At 38.1% G+C, this 27,462-nt stretch overlaps 2 protein-coding genes, 1 long non-coding RNA gene and 1 pseudogene across 3 annotated transcripts in view; 2 read left to right on the forward strand and 2 right to left on the reverse strand.

Annotated features, from left to right (window-relative positions):
* The window catches only part of LOC140929514 (uncharacterized), a 28,984-nt gene extending 28,034 nt beyond the window's left edge, over nt 1-950 (reverse strand). Inside the window, exon 1 of the mRNA XM_073379282.1 lies at nt 761-950. The gene's annotated coding sequence lies outside the window, so the exon portion shown is untranslated. The remainder of the gene's footprint in view (nt 1-760) is intronic.
* A 1,094-nt stretch (nt 951-2,044) lies between these two features.
* Nucleotides 2,045-18,024, reverse strand: LOC140929525 (uncharacterized; annotated as a pseudogene).
* Nucleotides 18,025-18,410: 386 nt separating this feature from the next.
* LOC140929536 (uncharacterized) lies at nt 18,411-18,896 on the forward strand. Its single transcript, XM_073379297.1, has 2 exons — nt 18,411-18,460; nt 18,578-18,896. The coding sequence occupies exons 1-2, from the start codon at nt 18,411-18,413 to the stop codon at nt 18,894-18,896; spliced, it is 369 nt and encodes a 122-aa protein (XP_073235398.1).
* A 4,195-nt stretch (nt 18,897-23,091) lies between these two features.
* Nucleotides 23,092-27,462, forward strand: part of LOC140938436 (uncharacterized) — a 5,724-nt gene continuing 1,353 nt past the window's right edge. The window contains exons 1-2 of the long non-coding RNA XR_012165537.1: nt 23,092-23,194; nt 26,677-26,709. This is a non-coding gene — a long non-coding RNA (uncharacterized lncRNA). The remainder of the gene's footprint in view (nt 23,195-26,676; nt 26,710-27,462) is intronic.

A 27,462-nucleotide genomic window follows, 5' to 3' on the forward strand; every position in this document is an offset into this window, starting at 1 on the left:
AAAGTACGACATCCGAAAAATTCGAATTATAAATCTTCTCATGTGGCTTCTATTTCATGGTAATTTGCATACTGTTGATTAGAAGGGTTTGTATGAAATCTTAAAAATTCGTTTACGGTCGATTAATTCATCGCCTTAGTTCGCATTGTAATTGCGGTATGGATTTTGTCTCTCTGCTTTAAAAAAGAATTGAACTGAATAACCTAAATCTCTTCCTTATACTTCATGAAAATAATCTCAGTACAAATGTCTTCTAAAGTACTTTTTCACTGTGGAAATCCGCCTCTTTGTAGCGGCATTATAGAGGTTCCAAGTGGGCCAAAATCCCATACAGTCACTGTAATTTTAGCGGTGTTTGCCCCCCAGCCAAGATGGCGTCATAAACCGTGAAAAGGTCTATTTGCCAGCAGATATTTACTGTTTCTTCTAATCCTTTTTTTGTTGGATAAGAATCGAACTCTAACACCAACTTCGATGGTCACATGAAATTTTATGATCGACTTTCATCGATTTCAGATACCTGTCGATTGATTTCTACTCGACATTTATCGACAACGATCGATTTTAATCGACTTTCGAAACTATCGACATGTAACACCCTTTATGGAATGTCCTTATGATAGTCCTCTTTTTTGAAATATTAAATTTGCATCGTAAAATTCCTTGTTGTTTAGTGTCTGCGGGGCAAAATAAATCACCGGAGTCATCTTAGTATATCTAACATATTTTCCAACAAGACAACATCGCCAGGATTTCTCACCTTTTGCACAACAGCCGCGGTAGCAAGCTCAGCTCGTCAGCTTCCAAGACTTCCAGGCGAGAAAGTCACGCGATGTCTTGGTATTTTGATTCACCTGAATTTCTTCTCGGAATACAAAATGAACTATTGTAATCACCAGCCAAAGAGAGAGGTTTCAGCCTCACAGATCGAAATGGCCATCAAGGCGTTGAACTGAACTGAAGGTATTTCTGATCACGAGATCAAGTCACTTCCTTGTGAGAAAAAATGTTAGTTTGTACCCAGACGTTACTCTTCTTTGTAGGACCGTGACAAGGTGGGCAAAAGGTTGGTAGGTCGCCAGCCAAGGCAAGGCGTTTTTTTGGTGCGTTTTTCGCTCGTGTTTTGTAAAAAGATGCAGGAATAATGCAGCTGCGCGAAGAGCTGGACCGAGGTTAAACAAGAAAACGGTTGGGGAGGTGCCGAGAAGCTTCTTTCTCTCGGCCCCTTCCACGCGTTTTTTATCGTTTCACCTCGGTTCATCCATCGTTTGGGGCTGACTAGGAGCGCGCGGGCTGAGGCGGGGCCGTATCTGTCGGGGAAGGAGTGGTTTATAATGGGCTTCTAAAGCTCTATATGGTCCCAGTTGCTCAAGAGGTGGATTGCTATCCACCGGAAAAATCACTGTCAGGAGCCGATTCACCACCTGTCAATGCAGTTGGATAGCGACTTATTTGACTGTGTCACTTGTTTCTACGGTTTTCTTAGAGTATTTTGGCCACCCGTCTATCCTCTCTTGATTTAGGTCATGTTCACGCTTGTTTTTTTTTTTACCCCTTCTGGGAAGGTAGTGGGCGGTGGAGACAATATTTAAGAGGGTCCTGCCCCCACTATCTGAACGCCTGAATCAGGCCGGGGGGGCAACTAGGGGTCTTCATGATCAAAATTTCCCCTCAGTCCCGTAATACCAACAGTTAGAAGCAAGCAATTCTGTCAAATATAAAGTCATGTAGGAATTACAAATATTTGTGTGTAATGTGACGAGGTTCGAGTTATGTGCATTTATGGACATAAGTGCAACAAGGTCATTTTTTTCCATATAATGGCTCCTTAATATAACATTTCCGAAACCCACATCTTAGAATCGTTAATTTCGAATCTTGTTATCCTTCTGGTCAAAATCCTAAATTATTGCTTTGAAAAAAAGTCCAAATTCTGGATCTAGAAAAACCAGCTGGGTAATCTGAAACAATACAAGTACCTATATAGGAAGTCAAGCAGCTAGCGAACTTACAGAATTTAAAAACCTCTGATAACTTTCACTCTGGAGTGTTTATTACCTGTCATCTTATTCAGTGTACATTAATATGGCTTCGGATAAACACAACAAAACTATTTTCCACAGGTGAAGAATATATCATTTAAATAATTTTTATGTTACTCCGAATCCATAATTTACCGTTCCTCGTTTTAGGTTAAATTTTACTAAACGAGTTGTAGCAACTACAGATAAGGTCATCTCTTTCACTGCTTTTCACGGTCCGCAACCTTTACTCAGTCAACTTTATTTAATGTGGTTAATCAGCTGACTCTTTCTCTATCTGTCCACCACACAGGCTTCAGCAGGGTGTCGCTACTGCAATTCCTTTCCGTCTTATCTCTAGCCTGTAATACAGTGTCCAGGCGCGGATCCACACCGGTTTCCACCGTTTTACGGAAATCGGTCAGATTTTTCACAATAAATATTACTAAAACCTTTTAACTTTCCAACTGAAATTTGGAAAATGGTTTGGAAAGTCAGAAAATATCCTGTCTAAGTGACTCATAAACCCTAGAGAGGAGATTATGAAAAACTTCCCGGGGATCACGCCGCAAGACCTCCCTTAGAGTAGGGAATTGGTCAGTATTTATTGTAGATCCACGCCAGGTGTCCTCTTGCGGAGAAGAGAAATTGATCTTGATTTAACAAAGCGATCAAATTTCTTTAATGAGCCGAGAGTACGAAAAGTTAAGGAGGGGGATATAGCGATATTTTACAAACATTAAAACACACAGCCCTTCCGTCTACAGTGTAGGTGCCACAAGGCGAACAGCTCCACATGTAACTTTCAATACAAACAAAGCAACGTTCTCAAGTCACGTGGGGTCTGTGTAAGCAATTGGTTCTTCACAAAACATTTCATCAAGCAAAGCAAAGCAAGGATTACAAACTCTGACATTCTGATTGTAGCCAAACGCTGGAATCCTGAAAAAGAAGACATGTCCTCGTTGTTAATTTGTCCACTAAAAGACTATGTGAAGAGATGAGCGCCTCTCTTACTCTCTTCACCGGAAACGAGCTCGTTAGCCTGTAGTGTAACACAGTTTTTCCCACTTGGGAAGGAATGTATGTCTCTTCCCTCAGTGACTCAATTACGAAAGACCGCCACAGAATTTGTGGTCCGGCCAGCGGAGGCTGCTTATCCTATAAACTGGGAAGTTTAAAAACTTAGAGCTCACGATGAAACTTCAACGGCTTAAAATTTCTTATCTTTTAAGATTGCCTCTGTCAGTTTCTGTTAATCAGCAAGAGAGGATATCCTCTCTAGTGATCAGCTGGCCACGAGACAAAAAACTGTGACACCTACAACTGATAATACAGTAAAACATGTTGAACTTACGGAGCTGACTGATCTGTGCAGTTGTGACAGAAAACGCGGCCGCAGCATCGACAATGATGGCGTCTTCTAGTCTACAACAAACACCAAATGCATCTGTGTTAAGCCAATAGAACCCAAACCAATCAAGAGAACAAACACACGTTTTCTAATTTTCTAATCCTGAGAGGTTTGATGTCCATAGAATAACCCTGATTGCGCCTACACTTACCTTTTTTTGGAAAGGAAATTTGTTCTGTGGACTTCTGGTGTCCGTTTTCGATCGAAAATTTGGTTGATCAATTGAGTTGACATAAGGTAGATATCGTAGAATATGAGCTTCTACGGCAAAAATTGGGTATAATGTCTATGAAAATGCAACCTCCTTTCCAGGGCCCCCGCCCATTTCCTAAAGGAAAAGGCTCTGGGAACAACTTTTGCGTGAAAGACACAAAACTTACTTGAGTGAATGGCGCTCGACATTTGCTGTTTGAACAATAGTTAACAAGCTGCGAAAAAAATACCTGGATTAAAAAGTGGTTAAGACTAACCAATCAACAGGCGTGTGATAGCAATCAAGTCAACAATACGGGGATTGAAAAGATGTGGGAACTTTGCTGTATCGGCACAATATGAAAAAATAAGGTTTGAAATATATTTACGTTTTATTTGAATTCAAACAAACAATTTTTTACTTCTCGGGGAGTAATAATAATAATAATAATAATAATTATAATAATAATAGTAATTTTATTACTTGTAACGGACAAATTCGCATATGAATGTATATGATATAGGCTGATTTATATTAAAAGAGTCTTAACTAAGGATTTAAAAGTAGTAAAATTCTTTTCGTGTCTTGTGTGACGAGGAAGGGCAAAAACCAGTTCCTGGTGTCGGATTTTCAGTAGCAGGTCTAGATCGCGATTTGAAAGTTTTTTAGTTTATTGTTTCATAGTGATATCGATTTTACTTAATGCTACATTTTGAAAAACTTCAATCCAAAGTCAGTCAGTGGTGAACATTTTATAGCGATCGGACCAGGATAAAATCACTTTTTAAGCGATGGAAAGATATCGGTATGGTTTTCGAAAAACTGTATCGAAACACCTTAAGTAAACAGTTTATTGCATTTGTCCTCTATAAGCCCCAATATCTCAGTACAGTCTATAGGTCTATTCTTACCTCATCTGGTACCCACGATAATCTGAAAGTGTTTTGTAAATGTAGTACCTCGGCTCGGTCCCTCTCTGCTTGATTAAGCCGTGCGTTTGCCTGGAAAAAGAGACTATTTGCTGCACAGTGTACAAGTAACAGACGAAAAACTGAATACAGACGTACTGAAAGACCTGAAATCTAGCCTAAAACTAACCTCGTGAATAGCTGCTTCCGTTTCCTGACGAAGTTTGGCCATTTTGTTGACAAATGTAGCTTCACACTGCATCAAACCACAAATAAGAATTTTTTTAATATCAGCAGAAGCGTTCCAATTTCACGTTACGAATGTGTTCTGTAAATTAACTTTCCCACAAAAGAGTGAAAAAAAAACCCCGACTAATTCGATGAATTCACACCAAAAAGTACAGGAATACATCATACGTAAGTCTCCTTTATTTACTTTATAGAAAAAAAGTAAAAATAATGATATTTAGCGTGCGCAGACCTCAGTATTTTATTTCTCATACAAATTCTTAACGGTTGCTTGTAACGCGACACTGACTCTCTTGTGAGAAAGTTAATTTACATAACACACTCGTACCGTGAGCTTGGGACGCCTGTGATATTAGTGAACAATACGACAGCAGAAGAAAGAACACGGGAAAACCTTTTGTTACAACTATGTTCAAAAAGATTTTCCGCCCGGCCAAACTTCATCTTCCTTTAAACAGATCTTTTTGGAAAAGCACAGAACACCGTAAAGTTAAGTGAATGATCACGACAAAACCCTCAAGTAATAACCCGGTCACGTTTGTCACACAAATCTTTTTGCCGACCTCTTCTTTCTGCCCTGTTGTTGAAAGGAGACTTTAGCCTTGAAGCGCGCGGACCATAGTTTGTACTCGACATGCGCTGAACTTTATTTCATAAATGCATTGTGCACTGTACCTTCAACTCTGCTAGATAATTTTGATATTCTAGAAGCCGTGAAACCAGCCTCGGTCCCAGGGCGCTTTCCTCGCCCTTCCCACATTTGAAGGAAAAAGCGCTTTGAGGACGTGAGGCACCTCCACAGAGAAATCAATTTACACATGCAGGAATCAAGTGCCTGGCCTTTCTCACGCTAGCTATGGAGCAGAGAGCAAATACCCGTCATTTTCTGCTTATTTAGCACACCGAGCGTACTGGAAAAAACTGTCACTGAGATATGTATGATGGCCGAGAACTGCCAATCAAAAAATCCGCATATTGAAGGAATATGAGTTTAAGACCTTGTTTAACGTACATCTGCATCGCTCCTTTAAGAAGGTGATCTTCCTTCCACGATGAAAACCTATTATCCGCCATCTTCGAGCTTCCTCGAGAGAAAGGGTCGTAAACACAACAAAATCAATGTGGTGTACGCAATGCATGCTGGTAGTGTCAGCCCTCCGCTGGGTCGAAAATTTTATTTGATTTTAATTTTGATTTCATTTCATTTTACTTTGGTTTCATTTCGTTTTATTTTGATCTCACTTAAAATTTATTTTCACTTTTCTTTTGAATTAAAATAAAAATTAGAAAGAAAGTGGAAAATGATTACAGATGACACTAAAAATAATAAAAAATAAAAAATAATTCCTTCAATATGCGGATTATTCGATTGACAGTTCTCGGCCACCATAGATATGAAATGACAAAAAAAAAAAGATTTTCAGGTACATGTAAAGTATTGTACGATGATAGACAGTGAAATGGAGTCTGTAGCAATGAAAATCTGTGAGTACGTTACCCGTTTAATGGCGATATCTTTCTGTTCTCTTGCAATATCTATCTCCTGCTGCAATCTCATAACCTCTTTGTCATGCGTCTAAATAAAGAAAGTGAAAACAAGAGAGAGAATGAAAGTGAATACTTTCCTAGGGCCAGCAGTTCTATCACAATGTCTTATAACGCGTTTAGGTAGGTACTTCATATATGTACACTATAGGAATCATATATGAAGTAACTACTCGCGTTGGTAGGATCTACCCGCGTTTAAACGAAAACCGCTGACTGGTCAGATCAATTGCTTGGATGCCAGTCTTCGGAGCAGTCGACCGGACCACCACTCAGGGTCTTGACTAAATACCTGAGAGAACCGTCTTTTCTTTTTGCTTTTACGGTAAGGATGAAAAACCGTAGCCGCCACCCCTTCTTAAAACACTTCACCGATAAGACTAGTACATGTGGAAATAGAAGAATCGATACGGCAGTAAATTTCTCTGGTAACAACCGTAACAACCGTAACCATCCCTAGCGCTAGTTGTTAGATTAGGTAGGTTCAGTACGGTACCGTCATCATTTGGTAGGTCTGTGCCACTTTCGTTTCTATTTTCATTTGGTATATCTGTGTCCCCGTTTGTTAATCGTTACTATTTTTATTTGGTAGGTCTGTGCCTTGTTTGTTACTTTTTTCATTTGGTAGGTCTGTGCCTTGTTCTTTACTATTTTCATTTGGTAGGTCTGTCCCCTCCATTGGGTAGGCTTGTGTTCCATTCGTTGCATCTCGATTTGGTAGATCTACGCCCAACAACGCTAAAACAATACTTTACCTCAAAAGACTGCGAACAGTCTCTCTTGGAATTGGAACTGAATACTATCACTGAGAACAACTGATACTACTATCAAAACGGTGTTAAACCAGCAATAAACTTTTGCCGCTATAACTTACCTCTGCTGCACTAGCGATAGACTGCATGAGTCTTTTGCAACGCTGTTCAAGGTCCTCTTTCTCAGATTGACACTTCATCAGCTTTTCCTGAAAAATACGGTGGAAAATATAAAGATCTTGGGTACCATTTGTACGGGAAACCGGAAATTCCAGTTGGAAATTAAATGGTTCGCGTCAATTCGTCAGGAAAGCTTCAGAAAATATGGGCTGTATAACAAAATACAAATTCACTTTTCTTGTCCCAAATGTTTCTTATAGGAATACTGTTAAAATATCGTGAGAATTTATCCTCGTCCCTCATTGCATCAGAGTTTTCATGTGATTATCTCGACCACCCGAACACATTTTGGGAAGCCTTAGACAATGATTATGCAAACCAAACTAAACCAGACAACAAGTAAAAGAGGTTTGTCCAGTAAATACTCTTTTTTTACTACCAGATTTATGTAAGTAGGGTTAAATACTGAGCCTCGGCCGATTGAAAATAGTTTAGACCGCAGTCTTGTTACGGAAAGCCTTCTTTGAAGACTTTCTGAGACTTTCCGGGGTTAAGTTGCCGTAAATGTGGTTGTGTCTTGATTACGCAGATCAGTGAATTAAAAGGATCAAGTACCTCGAGTTTTGAAGGGTTTGCCACCACACACGGTAATAAATCCGGTCTGATGATAGGTTCCACATCAGCTGTAGGAATGTTAGATGATAGAGTGCCGCTACTTGAACCAAAGAAACGATTAACTACAATAAAAGGGATGGAAAACCAGTACCAGATAAACTGATGTCTTTCATTATCATTGAGCTCAAATTTATATAAATACCCGCCTTCCCAAGGGGCTGGTGATCACCGGCGAACGCTACGGAGAGAATTATTTTGTTAATAGTAACAAAGGCGAAAGTAGATGGCTCATGTGCGCGCCTGTCCCTGCAGTGCTTCATAAACTTTTATTTGCCTATCCGCAATTCAACTGTCGATAAGGCAGACACCTCTCTGAAGCAGTCAGCCAAACTTTGTTTGGATAGCATTTGGCTTAAAGCTGTGTCACTAAAGTAGAACTTGACCCCTAACTGAGCGAGGAGAATAACCACTTCAAGCATTGAAGGAAGGTTTAAATATCACAGCAAATATAAAAGAAGACAAGGATGGGCAACATCGAAACACCCCATCTAAGAGAATACGGATTCCGGAAATATCCGAAAGTATGTTTGCTTGTTGAATCCGGAATCCGGGAAAATTTCGGAATTTAGGCTTTGAAATGTGGAATACAGCTCAAGGAATCCCGAACTCCACTAACAGTTGGAATCTGCAATCAGAAATTTACTGCGAAAGAATCCGGTATCCACGCCGTAGAATCCAAAATCAAAGACTGTCTGGGATTTCCTTGCTTGGGGATTGTATTTGCATAGAGTTTCTGAAACGTTTTAAGGTGACTCGACCCAGTTTTTTTGGGGGGTACCACCCTACTTTGAAGCTCTCTGGTATCCCCACCTTTACTTTTATCGTAAGTCTAACACATAGAATGGATAACATATAGATCAATCTACAATATAACATAAAATTTTTGGCGATCGGAGTAAATGTCACGTGGTTATAATGCCACGCCCCTTTGAGGTCTGAGTCGAAAATCTGCTGTTGCTGGCATTTTTTTCGTGAAAATCTCTCGGCTACACATAGTGCGCATTAGTGCCTTGCGCTGAACAGAGTTTCACCAAAATCGCAAAGACCCAATTCGAGAAATTCAGCGGTTTCCAAATTTAGGTCATAATTTATGCGAAAATGATAAGCAAACTTTGCACGGATTATATCTAATAAACTATGAGATTCATCTCTTTATTTTGGGCATCGTTATAACAGATGGGTCCTTGCAAGTCAGCAAAACGCTTTAGGGCCTCGTAAATGCGCGCGATTTCAAGCAAAGCAAACATATAGAAATTATAGTTTTCGCTATTTGTTGACGTTTGTCAGCGTTTAAGAGTCCTTCTCACGAAAAAAGCATTTTCTTAAAAATTCGTAGTTTTTTTTCCTTCAAATTTTTTCAGGGCCACAATTGATTAACTAACTACCCGGACTCATTGAAAAACTGTGACATTATTTTCTATAAGCCCAAACTTGAGTAAACATTGAAGATTTTTAGCGTTTTGGCTGAGTTTGTGCTTTGGGAGTTGTCTATTGTTTCAAGTCTGTCATTATACAGCATTCTTGTTCAGCACGCGTGCAAAGACCGCGCTTGGCTGACTTCCCGAATGCTCACCGAGATATAATAATTTTGGTACAGTGAGACAGGCCATCGCGTGATACATTGAGGTTTAAGTCACAATTTTTAATCAATTCTCGTGCTTCTTGTGCCTTTGCAAAAAAATCAAGAAGTGCTACATATTAAATCTACTTACTATTAAAAAAATATCATTTTTTCATAGGTTTAATGCAAGCCAGTAATTAAACCAAGTCGTGACGGGAATATCTCGGTGAGCATTCGGAAGTCAGCCAAGCGTGGTCATTGCACGCGTGCTGAACAAGAATGCTGTATAATGACAGACTAGAAACAATAACCATGGTCATGTAAACTTACCATGCAAGGGCATGAAGAGGGGTCCAAGATTTCTAGATTGGACAACAAAAGAAATATTATAATAAGTAGTAGTCTTGATATTCATTTATTCATTTCTATTCTGTAACATTCCATAAACTTACATTGTTCACTGCTGTCACATCTGCATTTCGTTCCTGTTGAATTTTAAATAAAATAAATAAATAAGACGGGATATAATTTACGTAGCTAGTTTACAGGGCTGATATACATGGGTTAACCCTGAAAACTGTTGTGTGCAGAGAAACATTATGACGTGTGTATTTCGAGAGTCAGAATGACATGCCACACTTTCTGTTAGAGATACAAGGATCAGGAATCAGCAGAGGGTTAAATCCCCTTTAATTAATTATCATCATCATCACCATCACTATTATATCAAGATCATTCTATACGGATATTAGCCTAGTCAAAGAATCCTGTAGTTTGGATTTAACTTACAACGCAGACCAGTACCAAAAAATGCCAGACTTTGTAGCAAATGTGCTTAATTCAAGATAGAAGAAAGCGCAAAAAATATTCACTTGCAAGATTTTAAGTTTGGGTTCAAAAAGCTTCCAATTATGAGACTCTGTCCTGGCTTTACAATTGAAGAGGTGCATGCAACAAGGCCCTACAAGGTGTCTGCTAATCTGTTAATCTCCCTTTAATTTTCAAACATAATAATACAATACAAATTGATTAATTATTATGTGATAGAATCAGGGTTTTCATTAAGAATTTAGTAGCAGGAGAAAGGTGTAATGTTACAGGAGAGTATTGTGAAAGACACTCCGCATCTGAATAAAAAATAGTCATATAGGCTATCAAACGTTAGCCAGAAAATTCTGCGCAGTAAACAGAGAATTCTCTGATCTCCCTTGTCTAATGAACACACTGTAGAATATTGACTGTAACAATCAAGACACTGGGCCAAAATTCTCATGGAAAGTTTACAAACTTTCTCAAGGTTGTTAAATTACTAGGGACAAATTGAGACCAAAATTAGTTACCATTGAGAGAGCCACACAAGGGAGATGGCCACCTTCTGCAGCAAAAAAGAGAGGAGTGTTCTTGTCCTCATCTGCAAAAAGAAATAACAAAATAATATTCACTGTGATTTCATTCAAATGTAGGATCAAACATTCTTATGGGAAAGAAATAAAAAAATTTACTTTGCCTGTGAATCTTTATTTACCAGTATGGAAGAAATAATTCAAAGTGGGTTTGGTCATATTTAAAAATAAATAATTATTATTACCTCTAATATTGATGTCAACATTCTCATGATTCAGTAAAGTAACCATGGAATAATGGTCTCCTGGAAATACAGCAACTCATTTTTTACTGATATTAAATAAATCAAAATTAATATACTCTGACTAACTAATTATTTTCTAAATGATTAAAATGCATCACAGTGCATTGTGGCACTGCATGCATTCAGAGTCACCCTCAGTTGAGAAAATATTGAGTCATAAATTAATCACATCCAGTTAAAAAGTTACCATTATAAAATAAATTATAGCAAAAACACATCTGTAGGCACTAGAAAACATGAAGAAGCCCTAGATCACAGATTATTGTACAACTCAGCACTGTGAGAAAGATTTGAAGTACATGTACAAGGGGGCTTTACTGTTGAAGTACACATGTATGACTTGCTAGTTTTTGACTTGGTTAGTTTTTGGCAGTGTTTTTATATTAGATTAATGATAAGCATATTTTCACCTGTTTTAGCAGCTTCAAACAAAGCCCTTTTCCTTTGTTCAGGATTTAAACTAGACAAACTTGACACCACAACGAATGCATCAGAAGTCCAAGATGATGTTGAATTTGCTAAAGATAAAAGAAAATGTCATTTCAATAAAGACCTTTTCATTTCCATGTACTGTTATGATGTAGTTTAAAATGAAATTTACTGTAGTGGTTTCATCCTAGTTTGATTCTCAGTTTCCTCTTTCTCCTAACTGCTTTCTGATGGATGGTTACCAGTTTGGCAATGCAAGGAGACAGTGTAACACTTCAGAAAACATGTTTACAACATAATTTTCCTGTTGATACAATTTATGTCATCACCATCACTATCATCATCATCATTATCATTATCACCATCAAAAAGTCTCTCAGTGCCAGAATTAGGAAAGCAAGACCTGGGGGCATCTTTATACTCTGGTATTAATTTTATTAATTTTATTTTTTTATTTCATTTAGCTAGTTGTCAGACTGCTTGATTTTTTAAAGTAATCAACAATATCATATAATATCTCTGACTGGGTAAATTTAACACACCTCTTCCTGTTCTAGCCTCTTCTATAGCTGACAGAGCCTTCTGGGTGTTCATTTCATCTTCTTTTTGTTTTAAGACACATCTTGTACATACCTAGAAGAATGATAAAGGACTACAGTAGATCAATGCTCAGGCAATTGACCACTCTTTCAATGGCCCTCTAAAATGTGGGCAAGCAAATTTTTTGAAACATATTGGGAAACTGAAGTTTTTTGAAACAGGCAAATTGCAATAGAAATTCTATAATAGTCAGTATGCCCCAGTTCCTGTGAGTGCACTTAAAACTGGAGCCATAGTGATGCAGTTGCATGAATCTTACCATAAGACATTACAGCGATCAATTATGTTCAGTATAAAGACATTGAATTTTTGCCTCTTAACATTGCATGTCAACACCCCTGAGATGTTTCGTGATTGAGTCTGTTAAGTTTAATGGAGTAATGGCCAACAGTTACAAAGATCATTTGCCAAAAGAAAAAAAATTAACCCCCCCTTCTCACATTCCACTCTACATTACTGATAAAACTCATTCATTATTTTTATAAAACATAACATGATTTTGAAATGGATGAAATAGCAGGATTTAACCATTTACTTATTATTTGACAACATAAATTTTTAACAGTGACGTACCTTTACAGCTTTGTTAACAACAACATGACAGGTAACACACACTGCAGTGGAACATGTACGACAATGAGAACTAACAAACAAAAGAATGTGGAATTATTATCATGACAAGAGGTAAGAAAGTGGTGCATTGTTCTACTTAAATTCTAAATCTAAAGAGGTGTTCATAAGCACCTTACTCTTTAAATTATAAGGGGGAGAAAAATAATCATAATATATATTATGCGAATTAACATAAAAATATGATTAAATGCACATTAATTAGAAATTAGAATTAAGGGAGTATAAGTATTTAGACTTACCTGTCCTTTACTAATCTTGCTTCTATAGCATGACAAAGCAACTAGGAATATTTCTAATCCCCCCTGTCAAAAGGTTTGCTAGTCCATAATGTTACATTTGCTGGTACTGGTTCATACACCTGGATGGAGTGCCAGTCACATCAAGAGTAAAGTGTCTTGCCCAAGAAATTATGAATTAAGCAAGGTCAATTAACTTTTTTAATTTACAATAATATATATTAAATTGAGTAAACATTATAAGATGCTTACCGTCCTTTGATCAAGTTAGTTCCTCAATACTTCTGAAATATTGTTCCACACTTGGAACAATTCTGCCAAATAAAAAGTAACAATTTATCCTGAGTTCTACAAATGCAAGCAATTCATGGGTACAGTTTAACTTACACTATAGTTAACTTTCCTTCTTCTTGATGAACAGTTCATGCATCAGCAGACTCACTCTTGTTTTTGTAATACAGTGCAATGGTCATCTTTTTCAAAATACTATCATGTCAAAACAGTCACGTAAGTGTGTGCTAACTATCAAAATACCCTCTGCAAATGAGCCACACTTGTATAAAAATAGCCAGCAGCATATCAGTCCTATCCATTTGAGTGTTGTTTCACATTATCAAGGTGAAGTACCTGTAAACTAGCTTGAGCAGCTTGGAGCCTTTTTATTATAAAACAAAGCATTTACCTTTTTTTAACTTATTAAACCTTGGATTATGAAGTTAGCAATCACGAACCTTGCAATCGCAGGACTTGTATGATTTTTTACAGTCACTACACCTTCTTGTAAGGCCTGCAGTGTCACTTCCTTTTGAGTTCAAACATAGATTCAAAGAAGAAAGACTGATTTCATTCAATTGAAGACGATCAGCTGCTGTAGCACACTTTATCACTCATAATTATAATCATAAGGCCAAAATTTTGAAGTCTTTTATACAAAAACTAAAATCCACACTTGGCAGCTGGCCGTCTTTTTATAAAAAAAAAATTATATGACTTAACAATTAATGAATGAAGCTGAGTATCCTCGGCCGATAACACCCTCCTCAATCTCCATAATTCTTCATATGATAAGAAAGCAGAATTCAATAATTGTTTTATTATTCATTCAAAATAATTCCTAGTTTAAAAACAAAGCTGAAACATGCTTACCTTCATCGACTTGAAGTTCACCTTCGATAGTGCTTGTTTAGGGTTGTTCAGCTCCACAAATATTCTCCAAGTAGCAGATGTCGCCCTTCGAGTTGTGTTCTTGCTGTTCTTGCCATTATTTTAGCTATAATTTCGCCTAGTTCTTACTCTTGAAAAAAGTGAAATGTGCGCCATTTTTTGTTTTCACAACCAAAACAACTCAACCTTGTTCCCAGGTATTCTCAGTTAACGATGCATTAACCTGCAAGGACGCTGCATTTTTGACGTCATTTCCTCATTAAACAAAAAATTCTTCCAAATTTGGTCATCAGTATCTGGTTATGGTGAATTATGCGTGTGCCTTTAGCCAATCAGAAATGGGGAAATATTTTGAATGAATAATAAGGAACTTTAAGCCTGAGAAAACAGCTGACATTTAGTGATCCTACCACTGCATTCTCCACCAAATGACGTCTGAGAAACGAGCGCAGAAATTCCATACGGATGATGCGTCACTACCCAGATCTGGGTAGTGCTTCTGATTGGTCGTACTGCATGGGAAATTTGATTCAACCAATCAGAAGCAGTACCCAGATCTAGCTAGTGACGTGTCATTAGTACGAAATTTCTGTGCTCGTTTCTCAGACGTCACTTGGCAGGGAAACCAGTGGTAGTGTCGCCAAATGTCGGCTGTTTTCTCAGGCAAAGGAACTTTATACCAAACAGATTTGATAAGCTCTTTAATGTCATCTGTGTAATTGCCGAGACAACAAAAGCATTTCTAGGTCTACTAATGTATCGGTCAAATCGAAGCTTCAACATGCCCCCCCCCCCCCCCCCCCCCCCCCAGGCATACCCCGGACATTTGACACCTTTGCCGTCCCGGGGAGGAGGGAATGTGATTATCAGAGTCTTCCAGGGGGTGGGGAATTTGATTCCCATGCTTTAGGGGTGGGGAATTTGAACTGCACCCTCGATTTCATGTAAAATCTTTGGCGTGGCGAGCTATCATGGGGGACGCGGTGTTAGAGGATTTTCGTGGAAAAGATTGTGCCTTTGTGGCCAATTGGTTGCGAGGAAAGGGCTTAAACAAGCTTTGTGCCGTATTTGAAGTATTTAAATTTTAAAATTTTTAATATTGGATTCAGGCTTTGAATGTATGAATGTATTTTATTGTTGTTTACAATGAAATACAATACCTATATCGGCGATTCAATCAGCAACAACATAAATAAAATAAGATAAAAAGCTCAGTTCATCTACTTTGACCTACTGCAAGTAGTTAATTAATAAGGTGAACGATGATGCATGTCAGTGAAATGGTCATGATGTAGTAATCTCAGTAGGTGGGATCTTTTTTATAGAATGCTTTGTATGTTGCATGACGAAGAAAAGCTGAGCATTCAGTGACCTTGTACAGGGTTGTCACTAAGGGCCGGGGGCTGGGGATTTCCCCTGGCTACTCAGAGCATGGCCCCTGGGCTACTTTCGTCGTTGAATTAAACCAAAAGAGCACACCTTTGAAACACACAAAGACTATCCATCAAACTAAATGCAAGTTTCATCTGCAGCAGGTTTGACTAATTTTGAAATACTCGCATGCAAAAACTAAGAAATGTCGGAAAAAGACATCTGACTTAGATTTGGTACTAGTACACACCCGCAACGGCAACGAGAACGCAATAGGTTTATTGAGTAAAACAACTAGTTTGCACGTGCATCACGCTTTTTTGTACATTTCTTTGCCGTTACTGCACGACTAGGACGTGAAAATGCCTAGTTTCACGTTTTATGGAGGACGTAAACAAGCGACGACAAACTTTTCTTTCTCTTTCTAAACTTGAGTGCGGTCACAAAGAAATCAACTCCAGTGAAATTAGCCTACATTAGCTATTTTCAGCGAATGGAAATAAACGCGATAAAGTTGGAAAAAACGCCAATTCATTTTAAAAGTGACGTTTTCGCTGCCATCACCTTTGTCGATGCTAAAAGTCCTTAGTTTCAACCGTTGTGTCGGCTTTGTGTTGAAAATGTCGAATAAGTGGCAAAGGAATCTGCACTCTTTGTTCACGATGAAAGACCTGAGCAGGTCTCTGTTGACATCACAGAAGAAGTTGAGGCTTCATCCGAGCGTTAAATCTCCCTGATGCTGATGTTGATGATAATGAGGATTATGATAAAGGCTTTGAAGATGAAGACTATGACTGATTGCTATGTTTAATAAATTGACATTTAAGTGACCAGGCTTTATGTATCGAGTATATTAAATAACGCATGGTCAACGGGAAATGTTCGATCATTGTCCGCAGGTCATGAGCACATCCTCTCAGTTCTACTTGAAGTTATATATAGAAGGGTTAAGCATTAGCATTACTTTTGTATTCTTATTCTTGAGTCTCGTTTTGACATTTCAGCGTCGTTTATAAAGTATTAGCCCTGTCTTTTAAACGCTTTTCCGTAGGTCAATTTCTTCGTATGTTACATGATGTGTCGTTCCTAAATTCGAGACCACTAATGTTACTAGTTGTGCAATTTAGTTTTGCCATATTTCATCCCGCGATTTTTCGCACGTTACGCTTGTTTTAGCCTTATCATACTTTTATTTTTTCCGCTTGTCTTCTTCCCACTTCTCCGTGGGTTAATTCATTTGTAACATTAGTTTTACTTTTGTTTTCCGTAAATTGTTTCGTTCTTATGTACAACTAAATGAGGATTTACAATTGACTTTACAGCGCATATTAATTCATTTGCACCATATAAGAATCGATTGTCTTTTCCACATTTTTAACATTTGTAAAGTATCGTTGTCATTTAACACTTCGCTGGCCAGCATGCGCCTTGTCTGCGTGAAAATAAGACTGCGTGGATAACGTGAGCGGTGCCTACCTGTCATTTTTTTCACACCCGGTGCTTACATGTATATTCCCATTTGGCAGCCACTAAAAAAAAATCTTCAACGAGCCTTTACGTAAGGTAAAAACTTATTATTTTAGTGTCTCAGAATGTTGTAGTTTTCTTTAATAAAGACATGATCATCATAAAACCGCTAATAATAGCTGTGCTCTTGATAAAGATTGCTTTCTTGGGGCGGTAATACCTTTTGGAAAACGGTAGAAGTTGCACTTCAAAAACCTCTCGGGGAGGGGGGGGAGGGGGACAGGGGGCTCCATGACTGCTTGCTACTTACAACGAATACCCAGCAACTTGAAATCTTAGTGACAACCCTGCTTGTAGCAGCGATTTTCGCCGTTTTGCACGAGATTTTTGTTCGTAGTAAATACGCTAACAGTGTTTCTCAGTTTTTGTTATATTTATAAATATTTTGTTCGACAACTGAAGGTGTTTCCGCCGTCCTTCTGTCATTTTTGTGCCTGTGAAATGTCCCCGGGGTGGGGGCATTTGATCACCTGAATGGACCCTAGTGTGGGGCATTTGAACGGCATTTTGGCCCGGGTAGGGGGGAATTTGAACAATAATTTTCAAAAAAGTCAAATGCCCGGGGGGTTGCCCGGGGGGCATGTTGAAGCTTCGATTTGACCAATACATAACAATGTAACAGTATGTTTTTTGAATATTAAACTCATTGTCTTTAGTTAATTATCTTTTATCTGGACTACCCTTTTATTTATAGAACATCATGAAATTTCGTGGACGCAATCGAACGCAATATTACAGACATTATATGTTGAAACTTAAATTAGAAAACAATACATAGTCATAGCTGTCAAATAAAAGTTTACATCAGACTGCAGCAGTATGCAGGGTGTGAATGAAACGTTAAAACAAAAACTTACCTTCATTCGAGCTTGAACTATGGGAACCTTCCATTTCTTATAAAATTATTTCTTTCTAATAATTTCACAATCAAAAACAAATTTCGCAAAATCACAAGTGTTTCAGTTCGTATTTTGTTCCCTAACTTGGTATCCGAGCCTGTACAGGTGACCGTTTTGTTTCCAAGCTCCCCCGATACACACGGTACACAAATATTTTTACACAATATACATGTACAGGCGACGTTTTTGCCGGCGTTTTTGATGCAAGGTTTGTTTCAGAAAGTATCAATTGAACGTGCTTTGAGCATGATTTTAGCCTTTCTATTAGCTTCTATTATTTTTGTTGATTTACATATCTTCAATCTGGGGAAATTGGTTTATCGCGTGACCAACGGCATGACAAATTCGTGCCGAGTGCAGCCAGAGGGAGTCCAGATTAACGGACATCGAGAACATCGAGTGCAAGTGCGACTCCTAAATTGGCATCCATTATTTTTTATACCGTCTCACTACTGAGGATTAATTATGGCTTCTACTCCCAAGGAAATGTACTCTAACAATAGCAGCAGAGGGCTGTAGCTCACAATTCCCCCAGACTCTCTGCCTCGGTATCTGTACCAAAACTCTGGCTATGGCCGTGGGTAGACCATGATGTTTTAATACTAGCCATCATCTCTATTTGTGCTTTTCAGTATGATGTCAGGATTACAAGTTGAAAAATGGAACACCGAAACAGATGGACCTCTAAATGAAGCCAGCATGAGGAGAAAGTTAAAATCACAAGGCTACTCCTGCATAAAATACACTTTTCCTCCTGGTACAGACTTTCCTGATCACACTCATAATGTCTCTAAAAAGGATTCAATAATAGCTGGCCAGTTTCGGTTTGCTATGAAGGGAAGAGAAGTCATCCTCCAGCCTGGTGATATGATTGAGGTTCCAGCTGGTGTAGTGCATAATGCTTCAGTGATTGGAAGTGAATCAGTGGTTTTCTTTGATGCCACAAAGTAGGACAGTTTTAGAAATGATGCTTGGCTTCTATGGATTTTGCCCATGAGAGGGAATCTGGATTGTGGAAGCTGGGAAATTTTTGCCTATGGAATCTGGAATCTGGGAAAATTTTGCTTGCGGAATTCAGAATCCTGGTCTTTGGAATCCGGAATACAGCTCAAGGAATCCGGAACTCCACTAACCTGCAGAATCTAAGTTCCACTAACAAAGACTAGGATCCAGTGCCTGGAATCCGGAGACCACGGCATGGAATCCAGAGTCCAAGACTCTCTTGGATTTTTTTACATGGGGTGAATGGATCATTCGTTAGGGAAGAATTGGATGAGGAAAGGGAAAGAAATATTTCTAATCATAAAATCCAATCTTAGAAACAAACTACATGGAGACTGGCCATTTCTCTTTGAAAATTCTTTGAAGTTATTATTTTTCGTTAAAAAACACCTCATTTCCTAGGATAATAAAACAATGATGCCCCTTGTTTGTGATATTTAGACAGCTCAAGACTTATTTTATTTTGTTTTATTGTTTTGTGTTTTAAATATAGTTGTTTATTTCAATCTCTAACAACACTTAAACAACAAAAGTTACCTTTAGGTAAACTAAAAAAAAAATAATAACAATAAAGAAAGAAAAAAGAAATTACGAAACTTTACAACAATACATTGTATTACAGTCTTGCCACAAAAGTGTAATAAAATGCAAGGCTAATGTTGAGTTAACCTTACTCGTTGAATTAATATTGCTAGATTAGAAAACAAACTTCAACTCAATTAAAGGCTTATCCATTCATTATAATAATAATCAGGTGAATTAATACTTATTGCTATATGTTGTACTATCTCGGCTTTGTTTACCACTATAGTTAGATAAACACTTAATAACAAAGGCTCTTCTGTGATATTTCAGCAGTATACCATAAAATTCCGGAAATAAGCCCTCCAAATATATTAATTAGCCCCTCAAACTCGTACCACAAAAAACCCTCTTAAATCTCCCCTCCAAATATAAGCCCCCCCCCCCTCCCCCCAGGCGTCTTGTTCTTGGAAATTGCTCTCAAATACAAAATAAAACAAAGCAAAAAGAGCACAGAAACATATAAATTTTTGTATTTGCCAAAGAACGTGTGCCAAATGATTGCAGCCAGAAAGTGTCACAGTTTATTGCTGTTTGCGACGCGTAGTTCCTCTTCACTCTTGGCTTTGATTTCCTTGGTCTATATTGACAAAGTACTTGCATGGTTGCATTTTAGAAAGGTCTAGGTCCGTAACGCGAGTTCCAGTAAAAACTTTCTGCAAATTACTGACATAAAAAAAAAATTCCATTCAACTATAAGCTAGCCCATTTGATTTTAAGATGCAGATAGTATAACCCTAGCCGATTTTGTATATAAGCCCCCTTCAAAAATAACTCCCACAAAAAGGGCCTCTGGAAAATATAAACCCCGGGGCTTTTATTTTCTAACTTTTATGGTATACAATATTTTGCAAGTAGTAAGAGATGATTAGTTAACTTATTGAGGTGGTTGTTACCGCTAATACCATACAAGATTTTAATGGTTGATAGATCTACAGCCCATATTGGTACGTGAGACTTGTACCAGTAGAGGAAAGCTTCCCAGAACTCTCCCAGAGCTCAAGACTTGTGACAAGAAATCCAAAGGCTACCAAGAGGTTACAAGCTGTTATCTATAGAGCTATGAGAAGGAATTAAGGACAACTGCAGTCAAAATAGTAGCAGGGACTGAACTCACATTTCAAGAAGAAAAGTCACCAAATATTATTATAGTAAAGATATTTTATACCCCAGTGAGAAGGATTAAAACTTAGCCTGCATAGCAGGCGCTTGGAAGTAGTGGGCAAAAGAGAGAACGGGAGACACGAGTTTCTCCTTCTTGTGCGCACGTTTTTTCTTGTGACCACTACTTCCAAGCGCCTGCTACGCAGGCTAATTAAAACTGAGATTAAGTAATCTTTGAAGTTTTTGGTCATGCCTGTTTACAGCTACTTACAGCAGTGACCCAGGGCTCACAACAATATAACATCAGGGCCATTGTTAATTCAGTTTTTTTTTTGAGGGGCTAACACAAACATTTGGTGTGTCAGAAAGTTGTCCACCATACTAGCCCATGTGTAGCATGTGCTTGTAAGTAAAATGGGTGCAACAAAGAATTGGGCGATGTCTCCCTTTTTTTGTACGCCTCTGTTTTTTTTGGCACCTGTTTCTTCCAAGTGCCTTATATAATGGCTACATATTTCCATGTTCAAAAGTTAATGAGGGAGAGTGTGGGGTTGTGGTAGAGCTGATCCTTGGAAAGGGTATTGTGTCGAAAAGTAGTTTAAGCCTACATACACAAAAATTTTAAATTGAAAAAAAAATTGTTCCAGATAAGCTTTCTAAATTCATTTATAAATGCAATTTTTGCTTGGAACGGCATGGGTGCGAGAGAGAACTCAGCTGCATGAGCGATGGAGACTTGGGGGGAGAGGAAGCACAGTCGTGTCCTCCTTGTATACCCCATCCTTTCTTGCCCCCATTTTATCTCTAAGAAGTTACTATGCAAGCTGTAGGCTAAATTTCTTGCATCCCAGGATAGCTTTTATATGGTTTGGGGATTGAGGTGGGACTGGGATGTATGTTGTCCTTCATTTACCGTAAATGGTCGACTAAGCGCCACAATGCTTATTTAATTCTTCCCGTTACAGGTGGAGCGCCTATTCGAGAGTGGTGCTTATTGAATTATTTTTGGTAAAGGTGCGGCGCTTATTCGAATAGCTGTGCTTATAAATCAATCATACAGTAAATTACATTTTCCTTTAATTTTGGTAAGGTGGCTTGAATCAAAGGAAAAGAAAATTTAAACCACTGTACTAGACCATGGTAAACTTCAGTATTCTGTCCTTAGCCTGAATTTCAGATGATAATGCACCTATCAATGTAAATCCCGTGGGGGGGGAGTGCGGGCAAGGGGAGGGGATTTGATGCCTGGGACTATCCCCGCTGTCGGGCTTTTGATCGTGCGAAGTGACCCCGGGGTCGGGACATTTGACTTTGACCGACAGAAGCCTGGTATCAATTCAGAAGCAGTTACCAAGTCCGTCCCTCGAGGCTTCCTGAAAGTCACGCTGTTGGAGAAAGGTATGAAGTTTTCATTTTTTTTAATCACCATAATCCGATACTTTAAAGTGTCATCTAAACAGATAATGTCTATTTTGAGAAAGTTTTTATCTTCAAGTTCCCATCTGATTGTAAAACTCCAACATGAAAGTCAGAGGATTTTTTATGGGTCACTGATCCGACCTGTTCCGACATGTTGAGCAGATGTTATAAAGCATTTTACGTTTTATTAATATTATATAGCACGGTCAATCTTCCTGGAGTGATTTTGTTGTTCAAGATAAGAGATGCTAGTGGAGAGAGAATACTTAATTACAGCGAGTAATTTAATGGAGCTTCCGTTAACCGTAAATAAAAGTAGTAACAACGTGTTTGAAATATTCTTTTATTCGTTTTATATAGTATTATAGCATTGTTTGCTTAGATTTTTTCCCCTGGGGTGGGGGCTTTTTTGACACTTTTGATTGACCTTTCGTTTCCCACCCTGGGGAATTTGATCGAAAAATTTTAAAATTTGTCAAATCCCCACCCCTTGCCCGCACTCCCCCACCACGGGGTTTACATTGATAGGTGCAAGTCGTTTTTATTCCCCTGGGCCCTCCACCCTATTCCTGAAAGGCTGATTAGCGCTATAATCGAGGATTGAAATTTCATCAGCCGTTTTTGTATTTTACCTTCCTGTGTATTGCTTAGAGTAACATTTTGTGTTATCATTACTGTTTCTCGGAGTAAAGGCTCATCAACAGTATTAAGTAAGCCAGAAATTCATAAGGGGTTGAATCAACCCCTTTGGTAAGCTCGAGTTGCATGTTCTTAGACAAGAAAACCTTGCCGTAAAATTTGGCTTAATCCGAGTTAAACTTTTTAATTTGATAACGTGATAACTTCATTCCATCGTAGGAGACCCAGGGGCAGTTTAATAGTCGGGATGTTCGAATTCGTGGTGAAAGTTTATATTCACCACGAACATTCTATCGTCCCGTCTATTAAACTACCCCTGGGTCATTCCCTGGGTCTCCGAGGATGCCTCGTTTCCAGGTTCTCTCCAGGGACGGGTAGGAGGGTAGAAAGGAAGTGAAAGGACCTGAAAAGTTCGTTGGAGGCGCCTTCTTGGTGGTATATTCTTAATTCTCTACAGAAGTCTAACCGAAGAAGATAGAAAATGAAAGTCAGGATGTCAAGAAGTGAGTTTTAACGTCTTTATGTCTAACAAATTTGTTCAATCCTCATCTCGCAAAAGCCAGGAACGTGTTGCTTGGCCAAAGAACTTTAACCACATTGCACTAGGGTGGAAGACTATACTTGCCAACATAGGGAGTTTTAACTGACAGAAAGCTTAAATTTGCCTCTTTATATATTGATAATGAGTTAGTGTTTCTTTTGGTTTTTAAAAAAGTTCGATTTGTAGCTTTTTGTGTAAAGCACACAATCTCGAGTCACAGCTAAATTGCAAATAGGTTTTCATGTTTTCCACGTGTCTAAACTCGGGAAACTACAGTGAAACCTCTGTTGAGAGGACCCCCAATTAAGCGGCCCGAAATTAAAGTGTTATATTTCCCTTTATATATAACGAACCCTTATTCAGCGGACGCGGACACTGAAAGAAAGTGTATTTGGCTGATTCCTATTGTTGATAACCTCTGTTAAGCGGACACCGGACTGAATTGACAATAGTAGTATTGGGTTACGTTTTTGAAATACGCCCGGAGTAGTCAATCGATAAAAATCGGTAAATCTGATTTGATTGATATCGTTATTGATATCGATTGTATCAATCAATCGGTAGAAATCGATGACACACTCAGGGTTGTCATTAAGAGCCGGGGGCCTGGGATTTCCCCCGGCTACTCACAGCATGGCCCCCAGCTACTTTCGTCGTTGAATTAAACCTGACTTAGATTTGGTACTAGTACACATGTGCGATGGCAACAAGAACGCAATAGGTTTATTGAGCAAAACAACTAGTTCGCACGTGCATCACGCTTTTTTGTACATTTCTTAGCCGTTAATGCACGACTACGAGGTGAAAATGCCTAGTTTCACGTTTTATGGAGGACGTCGTCAAGTGACGACAAACTTTTCTTTCAACTCCAGGGAAATTGGCCTACATTAGCTATTTTCAGTAAATTGAAATAAACGCGACAAAGTTGGAAAAAATGCCAATTCATTTTAAAAGTGACGTTTTCGCTGCCGTCACCTTTGTCGATGCTAAAAGTCCTTAGTTTCAACCGTTGTGTCGGCTTTGTGTTGAACATGCTGAAGAAGTGGCAAAGGAATCTGCACTCTTTGTTCACGATGAAAGACCTGAGCAGATCTCTGTTGACATCACAGAAGGAGTTGAGGCTTCATCCCAGTGTTAAATCTCCCTGATGCTGTTTTTGATGATAATGAGGATTATGATGAAGGCTTTGAAGATGAAGACTATGGCTGATTGCTATGTTTAATAAATTGACATTTAAGTGATCCGGCTTTAATTAGGTATCGAGTATACAAAATAACGCACGGTCAACGGTAAATGTTCGATCATTGTCCGCAGGTCATGATCACATCCTCTCAGTTCTACTTCCAAGAAGTTATATATAAAAGGGAAGTTAAGAATTAGCATTACTTTTGCATTCTTCTTCTTGAGTCTCGTTTTGACATCTCAGCATCGTTTATAAAGTATAGCCCTGTCTTTTAAACGCTTTTCCGTAGGTCAGTTTCTTCGTATGTTAAGTGATTTGTCGTTCCTAAATTCGAGACCACTGATGTTACCAGTTGTGCAGTTTAGTTTTGCCATATTTTATCCCGCGATTTTTCGTACATTACGCTTGTTTTAGCCTTATCATACTTTTATTTTTCAACAAACCATAGTAACCTTGTGTTTATGATGCTTTTTCGTACATTCATCGTCCGCTTGTCTTTTTTCCGCTTCTCCGTGGGTTAATTCATTTGTAATTATATTAGTTTTACTTTTGTTTTCCGTAAGTTGTTTCGTTCTTATGTATAACTAAATGAGGATTTCCAATTGATTTTACAGTGCATGTTAATTCATTCGCACAATATAAGAATCGATTGTCCTTTCCACATTTTCAACATTGGTAAAGTATCGTTGTGATTTAACTCTTCACTGGCCAGCATGGGCCTTGTCTGCATGAAGATAAGACTGCGGGGATAACGTGACCGGTGCCTACATGACATTTTTTTCAGACCCGGTGCTTACATGTATATTCCCATTTGGCGGCCACTAAAAAAACCCTCCAACGAGCCTTTACGTAAAGTAAAAACTTATTATTTTAGTGTCTCAGAATGTTGTAGTTTTCTTTAGTAAAGGTGTGATCATCATAAAACCGCTAATGATAGCTGTACTGTTGATGAAGATTGCTTTTTTGGGGCAGTAATGCTTTTTGGAAAACGGTAGAAGTTGCACTTCAAAAACAATTTTTTTTTGGGGGGGGGGGGCTTCATGACTGCTTGCTTCCCCGGATACTTACAACAAATACCCGGCAACTTGAAATGTTAGTTATAACCTTGCACACTCATTTCGTTTATCGATTTATTAATCTTGATTTTTACCTATTTCATCGATTTATATTGGAAGATATATCTGTTCATCTGTTCCTTCAAAAATGAAAACTGATTTCATGCAAACAGTAAATTTGTTGTTGTTTATTGAGTTGCAGTTGAGAGTTGAAGGATCAAACAGTTATCACTTTTTAAAACATTCTTTTAAAAAAATCTGAAAAATCTTATCTTTTCTTCAAAACCAGGTTTAAAATCGTCTTCTGGTTTGTAGGCGCCCAGTTTTTCACGATTTAGACCTGCCGTCCTTTCAAAATAACATCGGTGTAGTTTCAGATGTAGTTAAATCCCAGAGTAGCCAATAGATAAAAATCAAAATCAATAAAAATCATTAGCAATCAAGTGATTTTTATCAATTGATAATGGAAATGGTGAAAATCTATCCAGGGAAATCTTTGAATGAATTTCAGACATCCCTTCAACTCGAGGGGATGTCTGAAATTCAGGCTAGGAAATCAGTTTACTGAGGGTGTATTTCTCGTGGTACTTGCCTGTGAGAACTGAATGTACATGTAATTATAAAACCAAACCGTTTTTGTTATTATGTACTAAACGAAGAGTTGTAGGGAGAAACTTGTGTGTGTGATAGTTTCCACATTTCTCATTTTCATGTTTGTTGAGCAGTTGATATTCATGGAAGTGTTTTCTCAGCTGTACTATCTAACTCATGCCAAAAAACAACAATGGCGGACTTCCATTATAAATTGATAAAATCATGTAAAATAGATAATATCAATTTGACACAGCAATCTAGTTTATCGATTTTCACTGATTCCCATTATAAATCGATAAAAATCAATTAAATGCTACCGATTTTTATTGATACCGATTTTTATCGATTGAGTACTCCGGGATATACGTATTCTAGTTGATTAATTAAGATAATGCATCAGTCAATTCCTTGTAGTTATGCGTATCAAATGATGAAAGTGTTAAAACCTTAAGCCTCTTGTAAGAGTGCTAGTGAGGTCTTTTCCGCTTATTATCTGATGGTACATGTAGATGAATGCTGACTAACACAGAAGATTATTTGACACATTGACCTGCAAGGTAGTATTTTTCTTCATTTGATTGGGTTGTCATATGCCATTTCGTTTCTTTTCAGAGAACTGTGATCTGTGTAGGACATGAGGCAGAGGTAAGCTCGACAAAATAATATTAGGTGTATAGAATGGTTCCTTGAATCACATGGATCTTAGAAAATTTTTGCCTGATCTCAAATTCTCATAAGCATTATTTTGTGATTAATGACTCGAAGTCTTGTTTTCCGGTGATTTTGCATCTTGGAGGCTTGAATTTTTTTCAAGTCTCAATCTGAAGTTTTGAAACATTGCTGGGACACCAATGATGAACACGAATCACTACATTGAACAGCCTTGAAAATTATGTTGAACAGTCTAATTTTTTCCTGATAGTGTCCCAGCCAATCTACATTTTACAGTATTATCATTAGCATGGTCGTAGTAGCATATCTCTTGACTCTTTGTGTCCCAAGAGTGACCAACATCAATTTTCTCCTAACAAATATTCATACTTAATCGAGAGGAAAGGTTATGAAACATCGATAGGTATTTCACCAGCTAAAGGGAAATGTTTTGATCTTCTGTCAAATTTTTTTCTGAACTTATTTTGTACGGAAAAATTGTAAAATCGGTGCTGTTTAAAAGAGTCTTGAGCAACAGATGTTTCAACAGTGCTGCATTCTTCAGGGTACAAGACCATATACCATTAAAAAGTTTGTTAAATTAGCTCACATGTCTGATTGCATACTCGCACGCATGCTGCATGTGACAGCGTGCACCTGGCAAACCTGAGTAAGCAAACGATGAGTAATTCATGAGAAAGTAAAGTCTTGGTAAAGGTCACTAGGACCCACTAGTTTCACGTGAAT

The sequence above is a fragment of the Porites lutea genome, chromosome 1 (genome assembly GCF_958299795.1).
Source record: "Porites lutea chromosome 1, jaPorLute2.1, whole genome shotgun sequence".
Classification (NCBI taxonomy): domain Eukaryota; kingdom Metazoa; phylum Cnidaria; class Anthozoa; order Scleractinia; family Poritidae; genus Porites; species Porites lutea.